Source organism: Equus asinus, chromosome 7, assembly GCF_041296235.1.
Source record: "Equus asinus isolate D_3611 breed Donkey chromosome 7, EquAss-T2T_v2, whole genome shotgun sequence".
NCBI classification, from domain to species: Eukaryota; Metazoa; Chordata; class Mammalia; order Perissodactyla; family Equidae; genus Equus; species Equus asinus.
Window position 1 is genome coordinate 29,080,208 of NC_091796.1, and position 21,178 is coordinate 29,101,385.

Sequence of the window (21,178 nt, forward strand, 5' to 3'; positions counted from 1 at the left end):
ATTTTCTTTTATGTAGTAACAGTCCTGGGCTTGAGCTCTCCCCTGAGTCTGTGTCATAAAGAGCGGGAGCTTTCCAGGGTTCTCCCTTGGCTCATACAAACTCCTTATCCAGATCTTCTCATTTGAAAGGTAGAAGATGGTTCTCTGCCTTTGGTGAGAATTTAATGATCAAAGTCCAATTTCTCGAGATAACACTTGTTGATTTTTCTTTCTGCTGTACACATGGTTAGTGTGTTTGTAAAGAATTTTTCCTCTGGCTAGTTATCAGTCCTAATGCTTTTTTATGGTCCAAGTTCGGATTTGATATTCTTGTCCAGGATGGCCAGGGACCGGATTTACTAAAACTCCTTCTCTTTAAAAGAAGTTGAAAGTTTGCCGTGGACAGTTGTCAGAATGACAGCCGGGTCAGCTGTGGGGATCATGTCTGTGTGTTTAACCACATGCTCATTCAGGAATGGGGAGCCCCATCACACTTACTTTACTCTTCCTGGATTTGCAAGAGGTGGTGAGATGGTGGTCAGTGATGGGGACACGTAGACATCTTTGCTAGAGACTGAACAGTCATACTAAGGAGAGCTTCTTGGGAGCTGGTGCTATTTGCGCTTTTAAAGATTGTAGTAGAGCAGGGTTTTTTTTGTTTTTTTTTTTTTTCCAAGAGTGATCTTTCCTGAGAGAGAGGTCTTTTTTCTGGTATGTTTTCTGCATTTAATCCTGGAGACAGGTAATGATTAAGGACTCTGCAGTGGTGCCTGGCTCCTGGGTAGCACTCATTAAATGTTGAGTGATTTCAAGAACTTGGGGAGTGGATGAGAATATTGAGAGTGCTGTTGACTCAGAAAAGGCCACGAGGAGGAAGGCTCTCTCCATTAGCCACGTGAGTGGTAGCTTGACTCTAGATGTGTGTTAGAACCACCTGGGCAATTTAAAAACCTTGCCCAGACCCACACTCAGACATCCACATGTTTAAAACCCTCCCTGGTGATTCCCATGTACAGCCAGAGTTGAGAACTACTCCTCTAAGTAGAATTTCTGAGGCTCTTGTTAGCCATTTAGGAATGTTAGAGGGTAAAAATGAGTGTGTTAAGGAAATCGTGAATGAATTACATTAATCCCTTGTTGAAATTGAGGTGATATATTCTTCAAGATCTCTGGGTAGTTTTATGTTTTTAGAAGGCCTTCCCTTCTGAATGTAGCATATGTTAGGACACAAATCAATTTGGTTTCTAAGATGACTTCAGTGCTCTGTATCAAACCAAAAAATGCGAAGATTTCCCCTCTATAATCCCTGTGTATGACCATTGTTATTTTTATCCTGCTTTCAGCAGCACTAATTGATAGCACAACTTCTGTTATCCATAGCAAATGCTAATTGCTTCTTAAAATTTTTAATTTACTTTTTTATTGAAGTATATTTGCTAATTGCTTCTTGATAAGTCAGTTGAGTGCTACGGTAGACCTTGACTTGGGGACAAGAGACTAGTAGCTAAAATAACTTGGACTCTAGTATGTGGTTCTTTAATTGTTGTTGTCAAACCACTGAGCTTTATAGTAGGATACGCACTCCATAGGCATTTTTTTTTAAGCTTTTTTGAGGTGGAAATTTAATGATAACAGTTTCAGCCACCGAAGAATAGACATAACCCAGATACACATAAAATTGTGCTTGTATTTTCAGGGGATTTACAGTCCATCTATGGAACTGATGCTATAAATCTCTGTCCTGGAAGAGAAGTCCGTGAAGACTCATGAGAATACCACATATGTACCACTGAGACCTGTGATAATTTACTTCCTGTAACTGTAGACCATAGTGTGATCTGGTCAAATCAGCTGACATGATTTTGCATCTTTTCCCTTAGGATGAAGACCCTGAGACCAGTTGGATTCTCCTTGATGAAGATGACTTGGTTGTCCTTTTATCACAGTTTCCATTTCATGAACTCTTTCAATATCTTCTTGGGTTTAAAGCAAAAGGTAGACTAATTTCTTTTTCGTTTCTTTTCTTTTTTTGGTGAGGAAGATTGGCCCTGAGCTAGCATCTTTGCCAATCTTCCTCTTTTTGCTTGAGGAAGATTGTCACTGAGCTAATGTCTGTACCAATCTTCCTCTACTTTTTGTATGTGGGACACTGCCACAGCATGGCTTAATGAACATTGTGTAGGTCTGCACCCAGGATCCAGACCTGCAAACCCTGGGCCACTGAAGTGGAGCATGTGAATTTAACTACTACACCACAGGGCTGGCCCCTAGACTAATTTCTTTTGTCTTATGTAAAATGGTTGGTGGCAAGCCCAAACACAGGGATCTCAGCTTGAAGACTTATGACTTGTGGGGCTGGCCCCATGGCATAGTGATTGACTTTGGCGTGCCCTGCTTTGGTGGCCAGGGTTTGCAGGTTTGTATGCCAGGTACGGACCTACACCACTTGTCAGCTATGCTGTGGCAGTGACCCACATACAAAATAGAGAAAGATTGGCACAGATGTTAGCTAAGGGCTAATTTTCCTCAAGTGAAAAATAAAAAAGACAACTAGTGCAGGCTGCTGATTCAGGTTCCCCTGTACCTGGCCATTCTAGAGAGATGATTGCATCACACCTTGATGAGGCTTCCTTCCTTTTTCTTGTGCTTGTAATTTCCTGCTGAGTGCTTAAATGCAAAAAGACTCACTAGCTTGACATTGCCCAGCTTTCATAAATTGTTTTAATTTTGTGCTCTGTCTCAGGTTTCCCGTTTCATGTTGACATAGGAGCCAGAGCCATGGGGATTGTTAGTTCTTCACCTTGGCTTTGTTCCTCATTGAGGTATTGCCACCTGTATCCTTCAGTGTTTTCCTGTTGTAATTGTAATTTTTTCCTTTTTTCTGATTAACTTCTAGGCGATTATTTACCTGAAACAACAAGACCTCAGGAGATGATGAAAATTTTTGCCTTTGCTAACTCATTAGTGGAACTTCTGGCTGTGGGGTTAGAAACCTTTAATAGAGCACGCTATAGGCAGTTTGTGAAGCGAATTGGTTACATGATCAGGTAATACAGCTGTTGGTACATCTATTTCTACTTGTTTTCACCCTGGTCGGACACAGATACTGCATGACTGGGATGATGGACATTTTGGTGTATGTTTCAGTTCTTATTTATCGTAAAAGTAAGAATTTTGTTTTTCACCATCTAACAGATGGGAATTCTGTAAATGCTTCCATTCAGAGTATTTGGCTAATTATCTCAAATTTAACTCATTTGCTAGATGGTAATTGTTCTTGGAGTCGGGATCCTCAGAGCAGCTGCTGGGTTGAACTTGGCCAGAGAAACTGAACTTGGTCAAGGAAAAACCAGGCTCTTTCCCCTTCCTTTGCTCTCTCTTTTCTTCTTTCTCATAGCGTTTGCCTGGAAATTGTCTCTTAGTTATGGCAAATTGGCAATAGCTCTTTGTATCATTGTTTCCTTGTTTTCTGTCTTACTTATTCTTATTCTAATTTCTGTTAAATACCATTTAAAGAAAGCTGCGAAGACTTCAGTGGCTACTGTATTTGAGCTGAGAAAGCATTATCATTTATTTGAGTGAGAAGTGGGTTTATGTTTTTATTATCAGGTATGAATACATTTTGAGAATTTGTGCTGCTTTTTGTTGAATTAATTTTATATTCTCTTTTCTGCATCATCGATTTTTGTGTCTTTACTGGTCATTCCCTACAGAATATAAATATGTTGTTATTTCTTCCAACGTCCCTTTCCTCCAAAAAACTGCAAAACTTCTCCTCCTCCTCACTGTTGTTTCCAAAACAAAATTGATTTTTATTAACTTATTTTAGATGTATATTCATCAGCTTTATAAAGCCAGGTAAATGATTACAGGATGCCCTGAAAGGCTGGGGGTTACTTTTGAGGTCTAGAGAAAGCCTTCGGTAGAAGGTAATGAAAATGAGATGATGGGAGGAGGGATGGCTGGTAACTTGGAGAGTAATTTCTTAGAAGCTAAAAGCCTATCTGTTATCAGAAGTTCAGACATTCATTTTCTGATTCTGCTTGGTAAATATAATTCTTTTCTTTTAAAGATTAGCACCTGAGCTAACATCTGCTGCCAATCTTTTTTTTTCTCCTTCTTCTCCCCAAAGCCCCCCAGTACATAGTTGTGTATTCTAGTTGTAGGTCCTTCTGGTTGTGCTATGTGGGACACCGCCTCAGCATGGCCTGATGAGCAGTGCCATGTCCGTGCCCAGGATCTGAAGCAGTGAAGTCCTGGGCCGCCAAAGTGGTGCACGTGAACTTAACCACTCAGCCGCAGGGCTGGCCCCTGATTATTCTTTCTTTGTTTTCCATCTGCTTACTTCTCTTTGTATCTATCACAGATTCTTCTCATACTTTCCGCTTGTAGAACAGTTTTCTGCAAGTTCACTCTCCTTGGGTCATCTTTTGGTTCCGGTTTTTTCTCTCCATTTGCACTTGAGCTCTCCACAATCAGATTTTCCCCCCAGCACTATCCAGACAGCTCTTAAGAATGAAAGTTGCTAATGAACTTTGTGCTACTAATTCAGTGGCCAATTCTAAGTCTTCATCCTGCTTTACATCTTTCACATAGTTCACATAGCAGCCTTTCTCATACTTCATCACTTTCTCCTCAAAAAATTTTTCCTTTACTTGGTTTCCAGGATACCACATTTGCCTGGTTTCTCCTCTATTTCCCTGGTTATTCATTTTCTGCCCCCTTGGTTGTTTCGTTCTCACCTCCCGAACTTCTTAGTGTTGGAGTGCCTCAGGGCTCAGTGCCTGGACCTCTTCACTTTATCTGAAGTTGCTTCTTTGGATCTCGCCCATTCTCATGTCTTTAAATATCATCTCAGTAACCATTACAATTCTCAGAGTTATATTTCCAGCCCATACCTCTCTCATAAGCTACTAACTCAGCACCTCCACTTGGATGACTCACGAACATTGCAATTTAATGTTCCCAAAGTGAACTCACTCTTCCCGCCTCCCAAACTGCTCCTCCCAATGTCAGTAAGTGGCAGCTTTATTCTTCTGGTTGCTCAGGCCAGAACACCTTGTGTCATCCCTGACTTTTCTCTCTTATACCCCACATCCAATCTAACAGCCAATTCTGTCATCTCTACCTTTGAAACACCATCTTTCATCAAATCTAAGATACCACCTATTCTGAAGATGCATTTGTGTGCCACAAAGAATAAAAAATGCTGCCATGTTATGGCACGTTGTCAATTTTAACATATATTCCAATTGCAGAGATTAAAGTGTGAAAGAGGTGCATTCTCTTGAATCAGTGAAACATGCCGTTTCCAGAATCCACTTCTTCTCGCCACCTTCACTGCTGCCATCCTAGTTCATTCTTTGTTCTTTCTCCCTAATTATCACAGTAGCCTCCTGAGTTATCTTCCTGCTTTTGCTCTTGCTCCCTGCCCCCTAGCTTATTCTCACATCAGCCAGTGTTTCCTGTAAATAGCAAGTCACTTCATGTCTCTTCCTGCTCCTGACCCTACTGCTCCCAGTCACATTCAGAGTGAAAGCCACAGTCTGCACAGTGGCCTAAGGGCCTGCATGGTCTGGTTCCCTGTCACTTGTGATTTCTTCTCCAGCTGATCTCCCCCTCTCTTACCTTGCTTTAGCACCCTGGCTGCCTTGCTTTTCCTCCAACATACTGAACACCTTGGAGCCTTCCCACTGGCTGTTTCTTCTACCTGGATGCCCTTCTCTTAGATACCGGTCTGACGACTTCTGGTCTTCGCTCACATGACCCTCCTCAGTGGACCTTTCCTACTCCAGCCAAACCCCTTACAATGGCCTCTCCTCTCACCAACTCCAGAGAAACTTTATTCCCTTCTCTTGTTTTTCTCAATGTCACTTATATATTTTGTGTGACAGACTATATATTGTACTTTATTTTGTTTATTGTCTGTTTGCCCTCCACTAAATAGAAGCTCCATGAGGGTAGGGTTTTTCCCCATTGAATTCCCTTCAGAACGTAGAAGATAGTAGGTGTTCAGTAAATACATATTGAATAAATTGATGCTTCAAATGTAATATAAAGGTGCCCATATTGAGTACATTAATGAAAGGTGCTATATTGTCTTTCCTCATGCTCAGGATGACCCTTGGTTATGTGAGTGACCATTGGGCACAGTACGTGAGCCACAATCAAGGCTTGGGATTGGCCCTGCAGCCCTACTCCGTGGAGAAACTACAGGTTGAATTTGATGAGCTGTTTTTGAGAGCTGTCCTACATGTGCTGAAAGCCAAACGGTAAGAAGCATGATAGTTGTTGGGAAATGGCCCCCTGACTAGTGAGAAGGATTGGTGTAAAAGTCATTGACTAAAGTAGATCTCATATCAATGTCTTAGTCTATTTCATCTATTTCTTCGGCAAATTCATGGGCTTTAGTTTCCTTATCTGTAGTATTAACTGAAACGATCTCTCTTTCAGGTTTCTTTCAGTCTTGAAATAATCCAATTCTGATATCTCAGTTTTGCCACCCCTGAACTTTTGGGATAGCCTTAAGCAGGAGAGGAATTCTGTTTCATACCCATCTCTGGTGCCTACAGAGAGGCAGAGTAGGCACTCAGTACGCGATACAACTGATTTGCCGATTTTATTGTTCATGTTGTCTTACTTTGAGGGTTTAAGGTCTAGGACTGTCATGGGTCCTGGTCCCCTGTCTTGGCTGTGTAAACACTGTCTTCTTATCACTCTGTCTTTGCTGCTGCTAACAGCACTATGATACGTTTGAGGCATAGGCAGGTGCCCAGCAGTGCACCATGTACTGTCTTTCCCAAGCTTCTGGCCAACTGTAGGACTGAGTTCTGCTGCGACAGCATTGTGCTCTCTGCTAGCAGACGTTTGCCAGCCTCCAACCGCACCCAGCTGCGCTCATGAACTGCCAGCTCTCCCTCACCTTTGCCTCCTTCTGAGCGGTCTACATTCCGTCTGCCATGGGCTCCTTGGCCACAGCCCATTATTTATTGTGTGTTGTGTAGTGGGTTTGAGTCTTGGTCTGTTACCTTGGGCAAGTCGCTTAATACTCGTGGTCTCACTCTCTTCATTTATAAAATGGAGATGATGTTAATGATACTACCTTTCCATCAACCTCTTGGATATGTTCCGAGGATGAAATGTAGTAATATGTGGAAATGCTTTTTAAATCATAAAAGACTTCAGGTCCTGAAACCACAAAAGAACAACTACCACTTACATTTGAAGTCTAACCGCTCACTTAGACAAAGATCAGGACTACTCGACTAAGTCTTAACTACTTTTAGGCACTCAGAAGGCATGGGTCTAAGATAAATAGAACATGAGCTTAGAAATTTATCTTTCGACTACTCTTGTTACTCACTCCATAGTGTCCATAAATTTGGTATTCTCATGAGGTGCACCAGATCCTGTACAGAACCCTGCCGGAAGTCAGTGCAGTAGCTCTGCCCACTGAAGCCAGAGTCTTGCTCAGGAGTTAGGAGTCTGGCTTTTGTTTTTCAGAGCCTAGGTTGGTGGTGGTCTGGGCCACTAGTGGCCTGGTGGCCCATAGACGTGAGTTAGGCGTGCACTGCTTAATTTCCCTTTTTCTCTTAAGCCTTGTTTATTTGTAATTGTTCACTTTGTAGTTTTGCCCAAAATACAGCAACAGTTTTGAGTGCTGCCTTGGCTTTTTTTAGATTTTTTTGAGATAAAATTTATATAACAAAATTTTAATAAGCATTTATTGAGTGTTGATTATTTTCAAGATACTGGTTTAGGTACTGGATAATTAAAATATAAGACTCTAGGTTACATGATGGTTTATACAAAAATAAATAAAACTGGTTTCTGCTTTCATATTGCTGTGGCGAGTCTGTGTACATAAATAACAGTAACTTGAGGGGTTTCTCACTGTGTGGTGTAAGGACCACTTGAGTCTGAATCATCTGGGGTGACTGTAAAAAGTGCAAATTTGTGGACCCCAGGTGTCACCTACAAAATCAGAATCTCTGTGAGTGGGCCTTGGGACTCTGCATTTTCCATAAGGTCTCCAGGTGATTTTTCTGCCTATTAGAGTGTGAGAATCACTGATAAAGGGAAAGGGTACCATCATGCCCAAGTCAGGTAGGGATGGATTTTGTGATAGCGTTGAGGAGGACATCGGGGAGGGCTTCACAAGTGGAGGGATGGCAGCTTGGAGGGAGGGGGTTCTCTCCAGGCTTCTCCAGGAATGGTCTAATATTTTGAATGTGGAGAGGGCGCTGATTGGAAATGCGGGTCTGAGCCGTATTGCGGAAGCCTTTGAATGCAGGGCTGAGGGGTTTGAACTTCATTCGGTGATGAAGGAGGAATCGCTGGAGGGTTTTGATTCCCCTCCCACCCACCGCACATGTCTCTGTGTGCACACATGTACCTGTACACGTGTGTAGACATGTACATCCACATCTAAGTGACCTCTCTGTCACCCCGGTCTTAAAAGGATCTTCAGTTCAAAACCCAGCTCTGCCTCTTACTACCCTTTCTGTGCCTTAGCAGCCTCATGTATCAGGTGGGGATAATATCAGTAATAGTACTTGCCTTGGATTTAGTGAGGATGGAATGAGATGATATATATGATAGGCGATTTAGAACAGTGCCTGGCACAGACTAAGTGCGTTGTGAGTATTTGCTCTTATTGTTTTCCATCGTTGACACGTTTATGACTAAAGCATGTTAGGAAAATTGCTGTAGTATGACGTCAGAATTTTTTTTTCTGTCATAGCTGAAGGTTTGTCTGCTTTCTCAGGGTGGTGAAGTTGACTGATACATGAAATTCTTCCTGCTCTTTTTAAAACATGCAGACTTGGCATTTGGCTGTTTATGTCGGAAATGCCCTTCGGGACGCTGTCGGTCCAGATGCTCTGGAAGCTCTTCTACCTCATGCACCAGGCGGAGAGCGGGAGTCTGGAGAAGCTCTGCACCAGCCTCCCGCCTGCTGAGTGCAAGAGGCAGCTCCAAGGTACGGCCTCGCCACGCTGTGCTCATCCGTGTTTCCGCTCTTGTGTGCCCTCTTCTCTTCCCGGCTTTATTCTTTTTTCTTTTAGAAGGACTAAGAGAGAATCTTTGACTCTCTACTCACGTGTAATAATTTTGAAATTCGAGAGATTACTTTGTTTTGACTTGTTAGAATGTTAATTCTAATTTTCATTATTCTTGAATTACTCTGGATGGTAATTTCTATTACAAACCCAATTTGGGGATGGGAAATGAAAATTGTGTTGGTAAATGCCCCCTGGAGCTACTTTGAAAGTACAGGAAGTTTGATGGACTACTTTTGATTTCTCAAATGTGTAAACACATGGAAAGAAGTGTTGGCTTGTTGCCTTCTCACTGTGAGAAGTTCCATCAGGGGAATATAGTTTTTAAAGAGACTCTTTGTTATCCACTTTCTGTAACTTTGCCTTTGCAACGTTTAGTTTTCCGTCATGTACGGCAAAGCTATTTGTCAGTCCTGCCCCCACGTGCCAAAATGTAATATTGCTCACACAGCATCCTCTGAGAAATAGGCAAAACATATTATATACCTCTATCAGAATTTCAGTCATGGTTATCACTAATTTCTTGTGCCAGAATTTCATTTATAAGCAGATCTCTTTTGTTTGGAATGCTGTGTTTGTGCTGAGTAGTTTGCAGTCTTAGCAGTTTTCATTTGGAAGATTGTCATTCATTTGGCTGACAATTACCAAGTAGCTTCAAGTGTACCTTTGATGACTTCTCATCCAGTAAAAGTAGTAGTGCTTTGCAGTTGACAAAACGCTTCACTGATGACATGTCGTTTGATCTTAAATAACCTTTTGAGGGGCCGGCCCCATGGCCGAGTGGTTGAGTTTGCACGCTCCACTTTGGCAGCCTAGGATTTTGCTGGTTCAGATCCTGGGTGCAGACATAGCACTGCTCGTCAAGCCATGCCGATGCAGCATCCCACATAGCAGAGCCAGAAGGACCTAAAACTAGAATATACAACTACGTACTGGGGGGCTTTGGGGAGAAGAAGAAGAAGAAGAAGAAGAAGAAGAAAAAAGATTGGCAACAGATGTTAGCTAAGGTGCCAATCTTTAAAAAAAAAAAACAAAACCTTTTGAGACAGATGAGGAAAGTGAGGCTTGGAGATGTTACATGTCACCTGAGTCTGTATTATATTTAGAGTTGGAATTTCATCTGGCCCAACCTTCTTCCTGATGCCTGTAGAAGTCCATTCTGGAACAAAGAAAGACCTTTTATATCTTTAAATATTTCTACGTGTCTTTTAATTGTATATCTTCTTTATCTCTGGAACAGTAATTAAAGTGATATATATTTATTTTTTCCCCATTTTAACGTTCTTGATGTGAACTTGCAGACCCAGAACATTTTGTGAACTTTGAGAAGTGTCTTTCTTCCATGAATAGCTCGGAAGAGATTTGCCTTCTGACTACATTTGCTCAGATGGCTCAAGCCAGAAGAACCAATGTGGATGAAGACTTCATAAAAATTATTCTTCTGGAGATATATGAGGTTAGAATATTACATTTTAGAAATCAACTAAAAAATATTTTCTTTTAGATTGTCCATCCGTTGATTCTTTTGGGATTGCTTTTAAAAAAATGTGACTACATTATACTGTTTGCGCTCATGGAAGGAGATGGAGAATCAGAGGAATGTCATTTTGCTATAAGGAATCTTGAAAATATGAATCATCCCCGTTCCATTTGCCCTAATATGTCTTGACGTTTGATGCATGAGTTTTGGTAAGGAATAGACAATGTGGCGCGGCCTCCTGACATTCGTAGTTTTTATACTGTCCTTCGTTTCCCACATCCCTTCCCCTAACTCTCCCTCCCCTCCTCAGACCTTGCCAGTATCGTGCAAACCTTGCTTCAAAGCCAGTCTAAATGAGGTGGTGGAAAGAATACTGAACCTCGAACTGGAAGACCTGGGTTTCTTTGAACTCTGCTGTGAATTGCCCATCTCACATCAGAAGAGATCCTTTGCCACTTTGGGCTTCAGTTTCTTTGTCTATAAAATGACAAGCTAGAATGAGGTCCTTGCTTTTTTCACTGCGCCAACCTTAATGGTGAAGGAGAGTGAACTTTGGACCCCTCAGCATCTAGGGATATAACCTAAAGTGGTTATCAAAACTCTCTTGCAGTTTTTGTATATTTTAAAAACTATGCACATTTTCAATTTAGGCTGTCATTTGTCTGTTTATCTTCATAGAAATGTTTCCTCCAAACTATTCAAGTAAACTCAAGTAAAATTATGTTCAAAGAAGATTCCCTGAGTTTATCATCCTTCCCCCAGTACTCCAGTTGGAGCATGACAGAACTGCATCATCTAAAGTGCTTTTCCAAGATCACATACTCTATTAAGCCGTTCCTATACTTGTACTTTGTAACCATGTGTGAGGTTAATGCCTAGGTGGATCTAGGATTCCAGACTATCTTCATGGTCTGAAAATATTAGGGGGAGAATATATATTTTAACATACATTTACCATACATTTAACATTAAGTGGCATCTCAAGATCTGTTGCTAAAGTAATATTTATGCTCTTGAATAATGTTTCAAGTGTTTTAATCAGCACTCACAGTAAAAATTGCATTCTGGGGGCTGGCCTGGTGGTGTAGTAGTTAAGTTCACGCACTCCATGTCGGTGGCCCAGGGTTCACCGGTTCAGATCCCAGGCGTGGACCTACACACGGCTCATCAAACCATGCTTGATGGCGTCCCATGTACAAAATAGAGAATGATTGGCACAGATGTTAGCTCAGTGACAATCTTCCTCCAAAAAAAAGAGGAGGATTGGCAATGGATGTTAGCTCAGGGCCAGTCTTCCTCCCTGAAAAAAAAAATTCTTTACTGCATTCTTTACTGCATTCTTTCTGCATTCTTCTGTGTGTGTGTGCGTGTGTGTGTGCACGCACACACACATGTGAAATTAAAGCAATACTTAATCTTACTGGGATGCACTCACACATTTTTCTATTCTGTTTCATTCAGTTATTTTTCTGTGCTGTTCCTCTGTATTTTTTTAAGAAAAATGTTAGCCATTGGCATCAGTGGATTTTGGAAGACATTGTTCAAGAGGAGTTTGTAAACATTGATATTTTAGAAGCTCTTGTAGTTGGGAATCTTATTTTGTGGGAGAAAATAAATATTTTCCTGAAATACATTCTGACTTTCATCATTTCAGTTATTTCCTCAAATTTAGAAAAGTTTTTACACCAAAGGGACTACAGTCACACATCACTTAATGGCAGGGACACCTTCTGAGAAGTGCATTGTTAGCAATTATTTCGTTGTTATATGGACGTCATAGAATGTACTTATGCAAATCTAGATGGTCTAGCCTATTATACACCTAGGCTATGTGGTACTAATCGTATGGGACCACCGTTGTATATGCGATCCATCCTTGACTGAAATGTCATTGTGTGTCACACGACTGTATATTATTGCTACTAACAGACTTTGGGATATACTGCCTGAATCCAGCACTTGAAGTTGTTGTTACATAGTTGCCTTTTCCCTCCATTCCTTCTCCTCCCACCTTCCAGCCTCAGGGTGGGCAGTTAGCTCTCTGAAGTTCTGACATCTTTTTGAACGTAGTGTGAACCAAGGCTTAATGTGAGATTCTTTCTACTTAACTTGAAAATATCCTAAATAAATTATGGAAATATGTTTTGACTGCTAATTGGTATTGAAAGTGCCATCTCTACCTCCTCCCACTTTTAGGTATCTTACGTCACCCTGTCGACCAGAGAGACTTTTTCAAAGGTTGGTCGAGAGCTTTTAGGGGCCATCACAGCTGTTCACCCTGAGATAATTTCTGTCCTACTGGATAGAGTTCAAGACACCATTGACCAGGTTGGAATGGTAAGAGAACTGATTTTGTTTATTTGTTTTGCTTTTTTTTTCCTTCTAAATCCTGGAGTTAATGGAGCAATGAGAAAAATAGTAAGGTTGTTGGGAGTGGAGTCACAGGCTCAACAGGGTGAAGAGAATGTTTATTGTGTCCCAGGCTCTGTGCTCTTCTCCATGCCTGCTTGGGGTTAGCTGCTGCTTAACAAAGCTGTGACTGTGTCTCTTTAATCTCCTCAAACTGACTTTCCTACCTCTTTCAATAACAGGTATTTACTTTAATTATAGCCTATAGTTAATTAATAGTTTTTATTTCATAATTTTGTTTGGCTTTCATAATTCTTATATTTTATACTTGGAAGAAACAACTCTGATTAAGAAAGAAGGCCCTATTTAAATCAACCAAAACCAAAATTAAAAGTAGTGATTTAAGTTGAGCAAGACACATACATTTATTTTTGTCATTTGTCACACTCTTTTGTAGTCTTTATGTAGATTTTAAAAACAGCTTTATTGAGATATAATGCACATACCATACAGTTCATCTATTTAAAGTGTTCAAGTCAATGCTTTTTAGTATATTCATGGATATGTACAACTATCCCCACAGTCAATTTTAGAACACTTTTATCACCTCAAAAAGAAACCACAGACCCTTTAGCTATCACCCTCTGTCCCTCCATGCCCTCCAGCCCTAAGCAACCTATACTCTCTTTTCTGTCTCTGCAGAGTTGACTGTTCTGGACATTTAATATAAATGGAATCATACAATATTTGGCCTTTTGTGACTGGCTTCTTTTACATAGTGTAATGTTTTCAAGGTTCATCCATGTTGTACCATGTATGAGTACTTCATTCCTTTTTATGGCCAAATAGTATTCCATTGTATGGATGTGCTATTTAAAAAAAATGTATACTTAATGAAGATTTTCTTCATCATCTATAATAAGGCTGCAGTGTGTGAGTTTTTCTGATGGCAGATAGTCACGTGTTATAACTTCAAGAGGAGTGTTTAAAGTGATAGTATTTTTTTATGGGCCTATATTTGTAAAGGGCCCTTAGGTTTTATGGTCACTGTATCATCCCTGTAGGATAGATGACTGGTAACTATCATTGCTTCGTCACATTCATAAGGGGGCAGATTCCAATGAAAGATTGGTTTATGAGACATACGTTTTCCTAATGAATAAATGATATATCCTGCTTTCCTTGGAAAAGTACATGGTACTTTTTTAACATTAAAAAATGTAATTTTGGTAAATTATACACAATGTAAAATATACTATCTTAACCAATTTTAAGTATATAGTTCAGTGGCATTAAGTACATTCACATTGTTTTGAGACCTACCATCACTGTCATTCATCCACAGAACTCTTCTCTTCTTACAGAACTGAAACTCTGTACCTGTTAAACAATAATTCCCCATTCCCTCCATTGCCCACCCTCCAGCCCCTGGCAGCCAAACTTCTACTTTCTGTCTCTGTGAGTTGGACAACTCTAGTTACCTCACATAAGTGAAATCATACAGTATTATACTTTCGTGACTGGCTTATTTCACTGAACATAATGTCCTCAGTGTTCTTGCGTATTGTAGCATATGTCAGAATTTCCTTCCTTTTTAAGCCTTATTAATATTCTACTGTATGTATTTACTTTTGTTTATCCATTCATCCGTTGATGGACACTTGGATTGCTTGGATTTTGGCTGTTGTGAATAGTGCTGCTGTGAACGTGAGTGTACAAATATCTCTTTGAGACTTTGCTTTCGGTTCTTTTGGGTCTGTACCCAGCAGTGGAATTCCTGGATTGTATGGTAATTTTATTTTTAATGTTTTGTGGAACCACTATACTGTTTTCCATAGTGGCCTTCAGATGCTTTGAATATTTTTACTGTGACCTTGGGCTGGTTTGGAGTCAGACCCTAGCCCCAGAGCCTTGAAATGAGTTGTGCCCTAGGGCCCAAAACATTCACTGATACATTTGGGGTGTGTCTGAAGATAACTTCCTGTTCTAGAGGCCTGTCTTGAGAGGGCACATCCTATGTGCTTTAAATGTGTGGGGATTCCTCTGGGTTAGGAATAGTTCTTGATAAAGACCAAGCCTTTTGGGAGATCCCAAAGTGTAGAACTTAAGAGATATGTTTGGATGACAACCTGCAAATTGATATCATATGTTTCTCTTGGCCTATTTTATAATTTCAAAGATGGGCTCATTCAGAGGACACATTCTACTTTTGTTAGTGAAATCCGTGTATCTTCCTAATATCCTTGTCAGGTAAAATTATTGTTCTTTTGACTTTCAGTAAAAGCATACATATATTTAAAAATACACTCTTTTAAGTCCTGTTTTGTTGAGCATTCTTATTAGGATTCTTCCTTTCTAGTCATTTCTTTTTCTTGCCTTATTGCGTTGACTGGGTCCTTCATTACAATATTGAATAGAAGTAGAGAGAGTAGACACTTCTTTGTTCCTTATCATAGTGGAAAGAAGTTCAGAAGTTCACCATTAAGTATAATGTTAGCTGTAGGTTTTTCATTGATGCTTTATATTAGGCTGAGGAAGTTCCTATTTCCAGTTTGCTGAGTTTTTTTGTGAATGGGTATTCAGTAGTTTTTTTGCATCCATTGAGATGATCTTATGATTTTTATCTTTTTTTCTGTTAGTGTAGTGAATTATAATTGACTGTTTTCCAGTGTCAAACCATCATTGTTTCCTGGAATAGAAACCAATTGATCATCTTTGTATGTAATGATGGATTCAATTTGATAATATTTTTTGTTGAGGATTTTTGCATATATATATATATATATATATGTATATATATATGAGGGATATTGACCTATAATTTTATTTTCTTGTTATGTCTTTGTTAAGTTTTGGTTTTAGAGTTATGTTGGCCTCATAACATTAGTTGGGGAGCATTCCCTCCTCTTCTGTTTTATGAAAGAGTTTTTGTAAGATTGCTATTAATTCTTCCTTGAATGTTTGATAGAGTTTATCAGTGAAATCATCTGAGCCTAGAGTATTCTTTGTGGGAAGGCTTTTGATAACAAATTGAATTTGTTAAACAGATATAGGACTGTTCAGATTTGTATTTTTATTTTGTTTTTAAAGGGATTTTTTCGTTTCATCTAATGAATTGAATTTATTGGCATAGAGTTGTTGATAATATTCCCATGTTAGCATTTTAATGTCCCTGGGGTCTTTCATGATAGCCCCACTTTCATTCTTGGTGGGCAGTTGTATGCTAGACCATTATTTATGTAGCTGGGATAGATGCTTTTCTGGATAGATCTCATTGCTATACTTATTGTTCTAGTACCATTATTTTGCTCTTTTTTTCTGATACAGGGTAAAGTAGGATTTTTCTTTTTTCTTTTTTTTTTTTTTGAAGATTTTATTTTTTTCCTTTTTCTCCCTAAAGCCCCCCGGTACATAGTTGTATATTCTTTGTTGTGGGTCCTTCTAGTTGTGGCATGTGGGACGCTGCCTCAGCGTGGTTTGATGAGCAGTGCCATGTCCGCGCCCAGGATTCGAACCAACGAAACACTGGGCCACCTGCAGCAGAGCTCGCGAACTTAACCACTCGGCCATGGGGCCAGCCCCAGGATTTTTCTATTTTTAAAATTACTATTTTACCGTTTTATTCAGGATATTCAAGACATTTATTAACAAATCCTCATGAAAATTTAATTAAATGCACACACTCCCAAAAGAATGGAAAATTCTTTTTAAAATCTATTCTTTCTACTGTTCTTTCATATTTTGTTTTGCCTCCAATTTGGAGCAGTGCAGGAACCTGAAAAATGCTAGTATGTATATTCTAGACCTGTGTTGTCTGTAGAGCCTTTGAAATGTGGCGAGTCCAAATTGAGATGCACCGTAAGTGTACATACTCACTGGGTTTCAGAGAGTTAGTATGAACAAAATAATGCAACATCTCAATAATTTTTTGTAGTGATTACCTGTTGATAATATTTTGGACTTATTGGATTAAATGAAATATATTATTAATATTAATTTTACTTGTTTCGTTTGACTTAAAAAATGCAACTATAAAAAATTAAAATTACATATGTGGTGCATTATATTTCCTTTGGACACCACTGTTCTAGACATTATAAAATAAATTGTCTTCTGATCAGTCTCCTTTAAAGTAAACTGTATTAAGTGAACCCAGATTTATCTTAATTTGCACACATAGATGTTATTTAAAAAGTGATGCTATAGACTTTTTGTAAACAGGATTTAAAAAAACTTTATTACAGAGTCTTCCAAATACATATAATAATGAATCCCTTGGTATCCACCATCCAGTTTCAGTAGTAACCAACTCTTGGTTGATCTTGTTTCATCTTTACCTCTATCCACTCCTTGTTCCTCCTCCCCTGATTGCTTGGAAACTAATAGATATTTCTTAAATATCTTAATTAAATCTTCTTAAATAGAAGAAAAATATCTTCTTAAAAATATCTTCTTAAATAGAAGAAAGAACTGTTTAAAGTGGTAAATCCGTTTGTAATGATTTGTAAAGTGAATGACTGTCTCTTCATTCATCATGACTTTAAATTTGGGTCTTGGTATGGTGTTGGGTCTTGATATGGTGGTTTCCTTAAGTGGAAGTATACCAACTGACATGTAAGAAAAGATTGAGCTTTACAAAGAATAGCAAAATGTGCTTTTGTTGTACCTTCAGTTCTAATATTCATTTCATTTGGCTGTCCATGGTGTCTATTTTCGTCTAAAAATCTAACAAACCCTACTTCCTTTTGGAGAAAAATGTTTGCAAGCAGTTTAATAATGTAATATTGTAGTAATATAGGATTGTCTTTTAAGTTTTGATTTTAATTATTATCATTTTCTTTTAAATAAGGTTTCTTTATACTTGTTTAAAGAACTGCCTTTATATCTTTGGCGACCATCTGCTTCTGAGATAGCTGTGATTCGGGATTGGTTATTGAATTATAACCTGACAACTGTGAAGAATAAATTAGCCTGTGTGATTCTAGAAGGACTAAATTGGGGATTTGGTGAACAGGTATGTGTTAAAACTATTCCCTAGCGACTGGAGGTTCTACATACATCAGTTTGTTTTTTTTCCCCCAGTAATTTTATTGAGGTCATAATCGTTTATGACATTGTGTAATTTTGGGTGTACATTATTATTTATCAGTTTCTGAATAGATTTCATCATGCTCACCACAAGTAGTCTAATTTTTGTCTGTCACCATGCATATGTGCCCCTTACCCCTTTTGCCCATCCCCCAGCCCTTTTCCCCTCTGGTAACCACTGATCTGTTCTCTTTGTCCATGTATTTGTTATCTTCCACATATGAGTGAAATCATGCAATATTTGTCTTTCTCTGGCTTATTTCGCTTAACATCATACCCTCAAGGTCCAAGGAAACAGTGAACAAAATGAAAAGACAAGCTACATACATCAGTTTTAAAGAAACTTTCCTTAAAGCATTAACGCTTCCGAGTATCGTTTGCAAAGTTTGCAAATTCTTTTAGCTGTTTCAGAGGTTAGGATCTTCTCTTTAATTCTGTTTTGCCGAGTGAGCATCCTCTAAATGAAGATAACTTGTTCCACATTGAAAATTCTTCCGTTTTTCCGTAGGCTGTTTGTATCTGTTGTTTCATCTCTGGCTGTTGACTGCAGTTCCTCCTGATTGCCTCTCCTGCCTCTGGTTCCTCTTCCTTCTGCATTTTACCTTGCATGTCACTGCCAAATTTGACTCTGAAACACTGTGCATTGCTTAAGAGCCTGAGCTTGGAGCCGGCCTGCCTGGGTTCTGATCCCAGCTTTGCCACCTCCTGGCTAGGTCACCCTGAGCAAGCTTCCTGAACTCTCTGGGCCTCAGTTGCTCATCTGTAAGCATTGATATTAATAGGCTTACTTCATAGGGTTGTTGCAAAGATTCAGCAAGTTAGGACATATAAAACACGTAGAACAGTTCTTGGCACACGTGAAGTACTTGGTGGTAGTTTTTATTAATAATAGTTTATTATTAAGAGTTTGCTGCCTATGATGTGTCTCCGAAGATGCCATGTTTGTGATTTTGACTGTTAAAACTTTCTTGCCTCTGTACCCTGGGCCTTATTAGTTAGCCCCTTGATCAAAATATTTAAACATTTTAAAGGGAAAATGGGAGAATACTTGGCCCTCTCCAGCTTTCTGCTAGCTTTTGTTCTGAGCAAATCATTTTGTCCTCACAGCCGTCTTATGAGGTTTGCATGAACATGACCCCTGGTTGTAAAGATAAAACTGAACCTAGGGAGCTTTTCTCCCGGGGTGTCCCTTTCCACCTGCGTCTCCCCACGGGTTCGTCTGGGTCTTCTCTTACTCAAGCACTGGTGGGTGAGCGCTGTGGGGGACTGTTCTCCGCCTTCGTATTCTCTGACTTATGAACAGAACTTCCCAGTCCCCTCCGCCCGGAGAGATGCATGAAGACTCCTCTCTGAGAGTCTCCTTGATCTTTTATTAGAGTTAGGAAAGTCACCTTCTGTGAGAGGGTTAAGGAATGTATTTCTTTGGGTTCCAGAGGAAGATTTGCTGGGAAATTCGATAGGCGACTTCAAGCTCCTGAAGGAATATTTTACTTGTATTGTTGAGAATCTTATATATTTTCACTGATAGAATAAGAAAAGGGAATGTACACTTAAATTATTCAGTATCTTCCTGTTTAATTAACAGTAATTAAACATCTTCCTAGTTTGTAGCAATGCCTTTAAACTTATAACTCCAAGTATTTATAGAGCTACTAGGGTGGGGGTTTTACATTCAAAGATAGCTTTTGTGGCTGGGGTCCTGAGTGACTCAGGTTCAGACCTGTCTAGATGCAGTGTAATGGTTCTTTAAGATTTCAATTTTTTTTTCCTGTTGTCATTTTATAACTTCATTGTTAAGGGATGTGATTTTTGGAAAATTTAGCTTCTGCATCCACGATCCTTTCTTTTTTTTTTTTTTTTTACTATTCTACTTGGTCTTTTAGTTCAAAGGTAAAAAAAAATCAAGATGGCATGTTAGAGATTATTTTTCTTCTTAAAAGGGTACCCTGCATCTGGATCAAGCAGTCCATGCCGAAGTGGCTTTAATGATTCTTGAAGCATATCAGAAATACCTTGCACAGAAGCCGTATGCTGGACTTCTTTCTGAAAGTATGAAGCAGGTATTTCCTTCTCTTTTGTATTGAGAACATAAATCTTTATTATAAATGGCTGGGGTGGATAAAGTTTCAGTATTTACCCTTAGATTTCCCAAGAGCATTACTGGCAATTTAGGATATTGAACTTGAGTTCTGTGGTTGGATAAAGATTTTTATTTAAGAAGTGGTCCGCATATGACCATTTTAATAATTGTGCAATTTGAGTTGAGCTGCAACTGTGTGCTGGAGCAGGCTTGTACTGGCTCCATCTCAGGTTGTTAACCTGTTGGTAGCTTGATATTGACCATGGTGGGAGTTTTTACACCACCAAAATTGGCAGATGCTGTAAGTGAGCCTCCACACCCCAACTGGCTGGTAGACTTATTTACCAGCACACCATTTGTTGTGTACCAGCTTTTACATTGTTAGTCTTTTGCTTGAGCTGAGTCAGTTCGTGTTTACACAGTGACTAGCAAGTAAGCAGAAGTGGCCAGTTGTGAGTGAGAAATTGCTTTAGTTTAGTCCTACAAACACTGAGTACCAGTAAGCAGCAGGTCCTCTCTTTTGAGGGCGTGGTTGATCACAAAAGGAAATGGGTGGGTGAGCTTACTGATTTAATTTGTATGTGACTAATGTGGTTTAAAAGAAATAATTGTTTTAGGTTTCATATTTGGCCAGTATTGTTCGTTACGGAGAGACACCTGAGACCTCATTTAACCAATGGGCCTGGAACTTGATCTTGAGGTTAAAACTGCACAAAAATGATTATGGAACACAGCAGAATTGCCCAGCTGTTCCCTTCTGCAGCACTGTGCCTGACATGACAGAGTCACCCACGTTTCATCCTCTCTTGAAGGCTGTTAAGGCGGGCATGCCCATTGGCTGTTATCTGGCTTTAGCTATGACGGTCGTAGGACACAGGTATGGTGTTTGGGCTGAACCTCTAGGGGTGCTGATCCTTGTAGTCAGTGATTCTAGAAGCTCATCTTTCACAGCCCAAAGTCTGAGGCCTCCCTCAACCTGGAGGTTAATCAGGGCCAAATCATAAGCCTTGAATAGCTTATCAAGAGGAAATGCTGCCCAAATTCATATAAGACACATTTATACCAGAAAATCACCTTGTTATATTGTGAAGAGAGTTACCCAGAGTAGAATTTTCATGTCGGCAGTAGATGTATGTTCTTCCT

The 21,178-nt window shown here is 39.5% G+C and overlaps 1 protein-coding gene across 2 annotated transcripts in view; it reads left to right on the forward strand.

The window, feature by feature from the left end:
• The window catches only part of EPG5 (ectopic P-granules 5 autophagy tethering factor), a 108,920-nt gene that overhangs the window by 19,910 nt on the left and 67,832 nt on the right, over positions 1-21,178 (forward strand). For both annotated transcript variants that reach the window (XM_044774662.2, XM_044774663.2), the window contains exons 8-16: positions 1,860-1,974; positions 2,876-3,026; positions 6,096-6,251; positions 8,802-8,959; positions 10,340-10,494; positions 12,715-12,855; positions 17,717-17,881; positions 19,896-20,015; positions 20,653-20,912. In XM_044774662.2, coding sequence (XP_044630597.1) covers positions 1,860-1,974; positions 2,876-3,026; positions 6,096-6,251; positions 8,802-8,959; positions 10,340-10,494; positions 12,715-12,855; positions 17,717-17,881; positions 19,896-20,015; positions 20,653-20,912 — 1,421 coding nt within the window. The remainder of the gene's footprint in view (positions 1-1,859; positions 1,975-2,875; positions 3,027-6,095; positions 6,252-8,801; positions 8,960-10,339; positions 10,495-12,714; positions 12,856-17,716; positions 17,882-19,895; positions 20,016-20,652; positions 20,913-21,178) is intronic.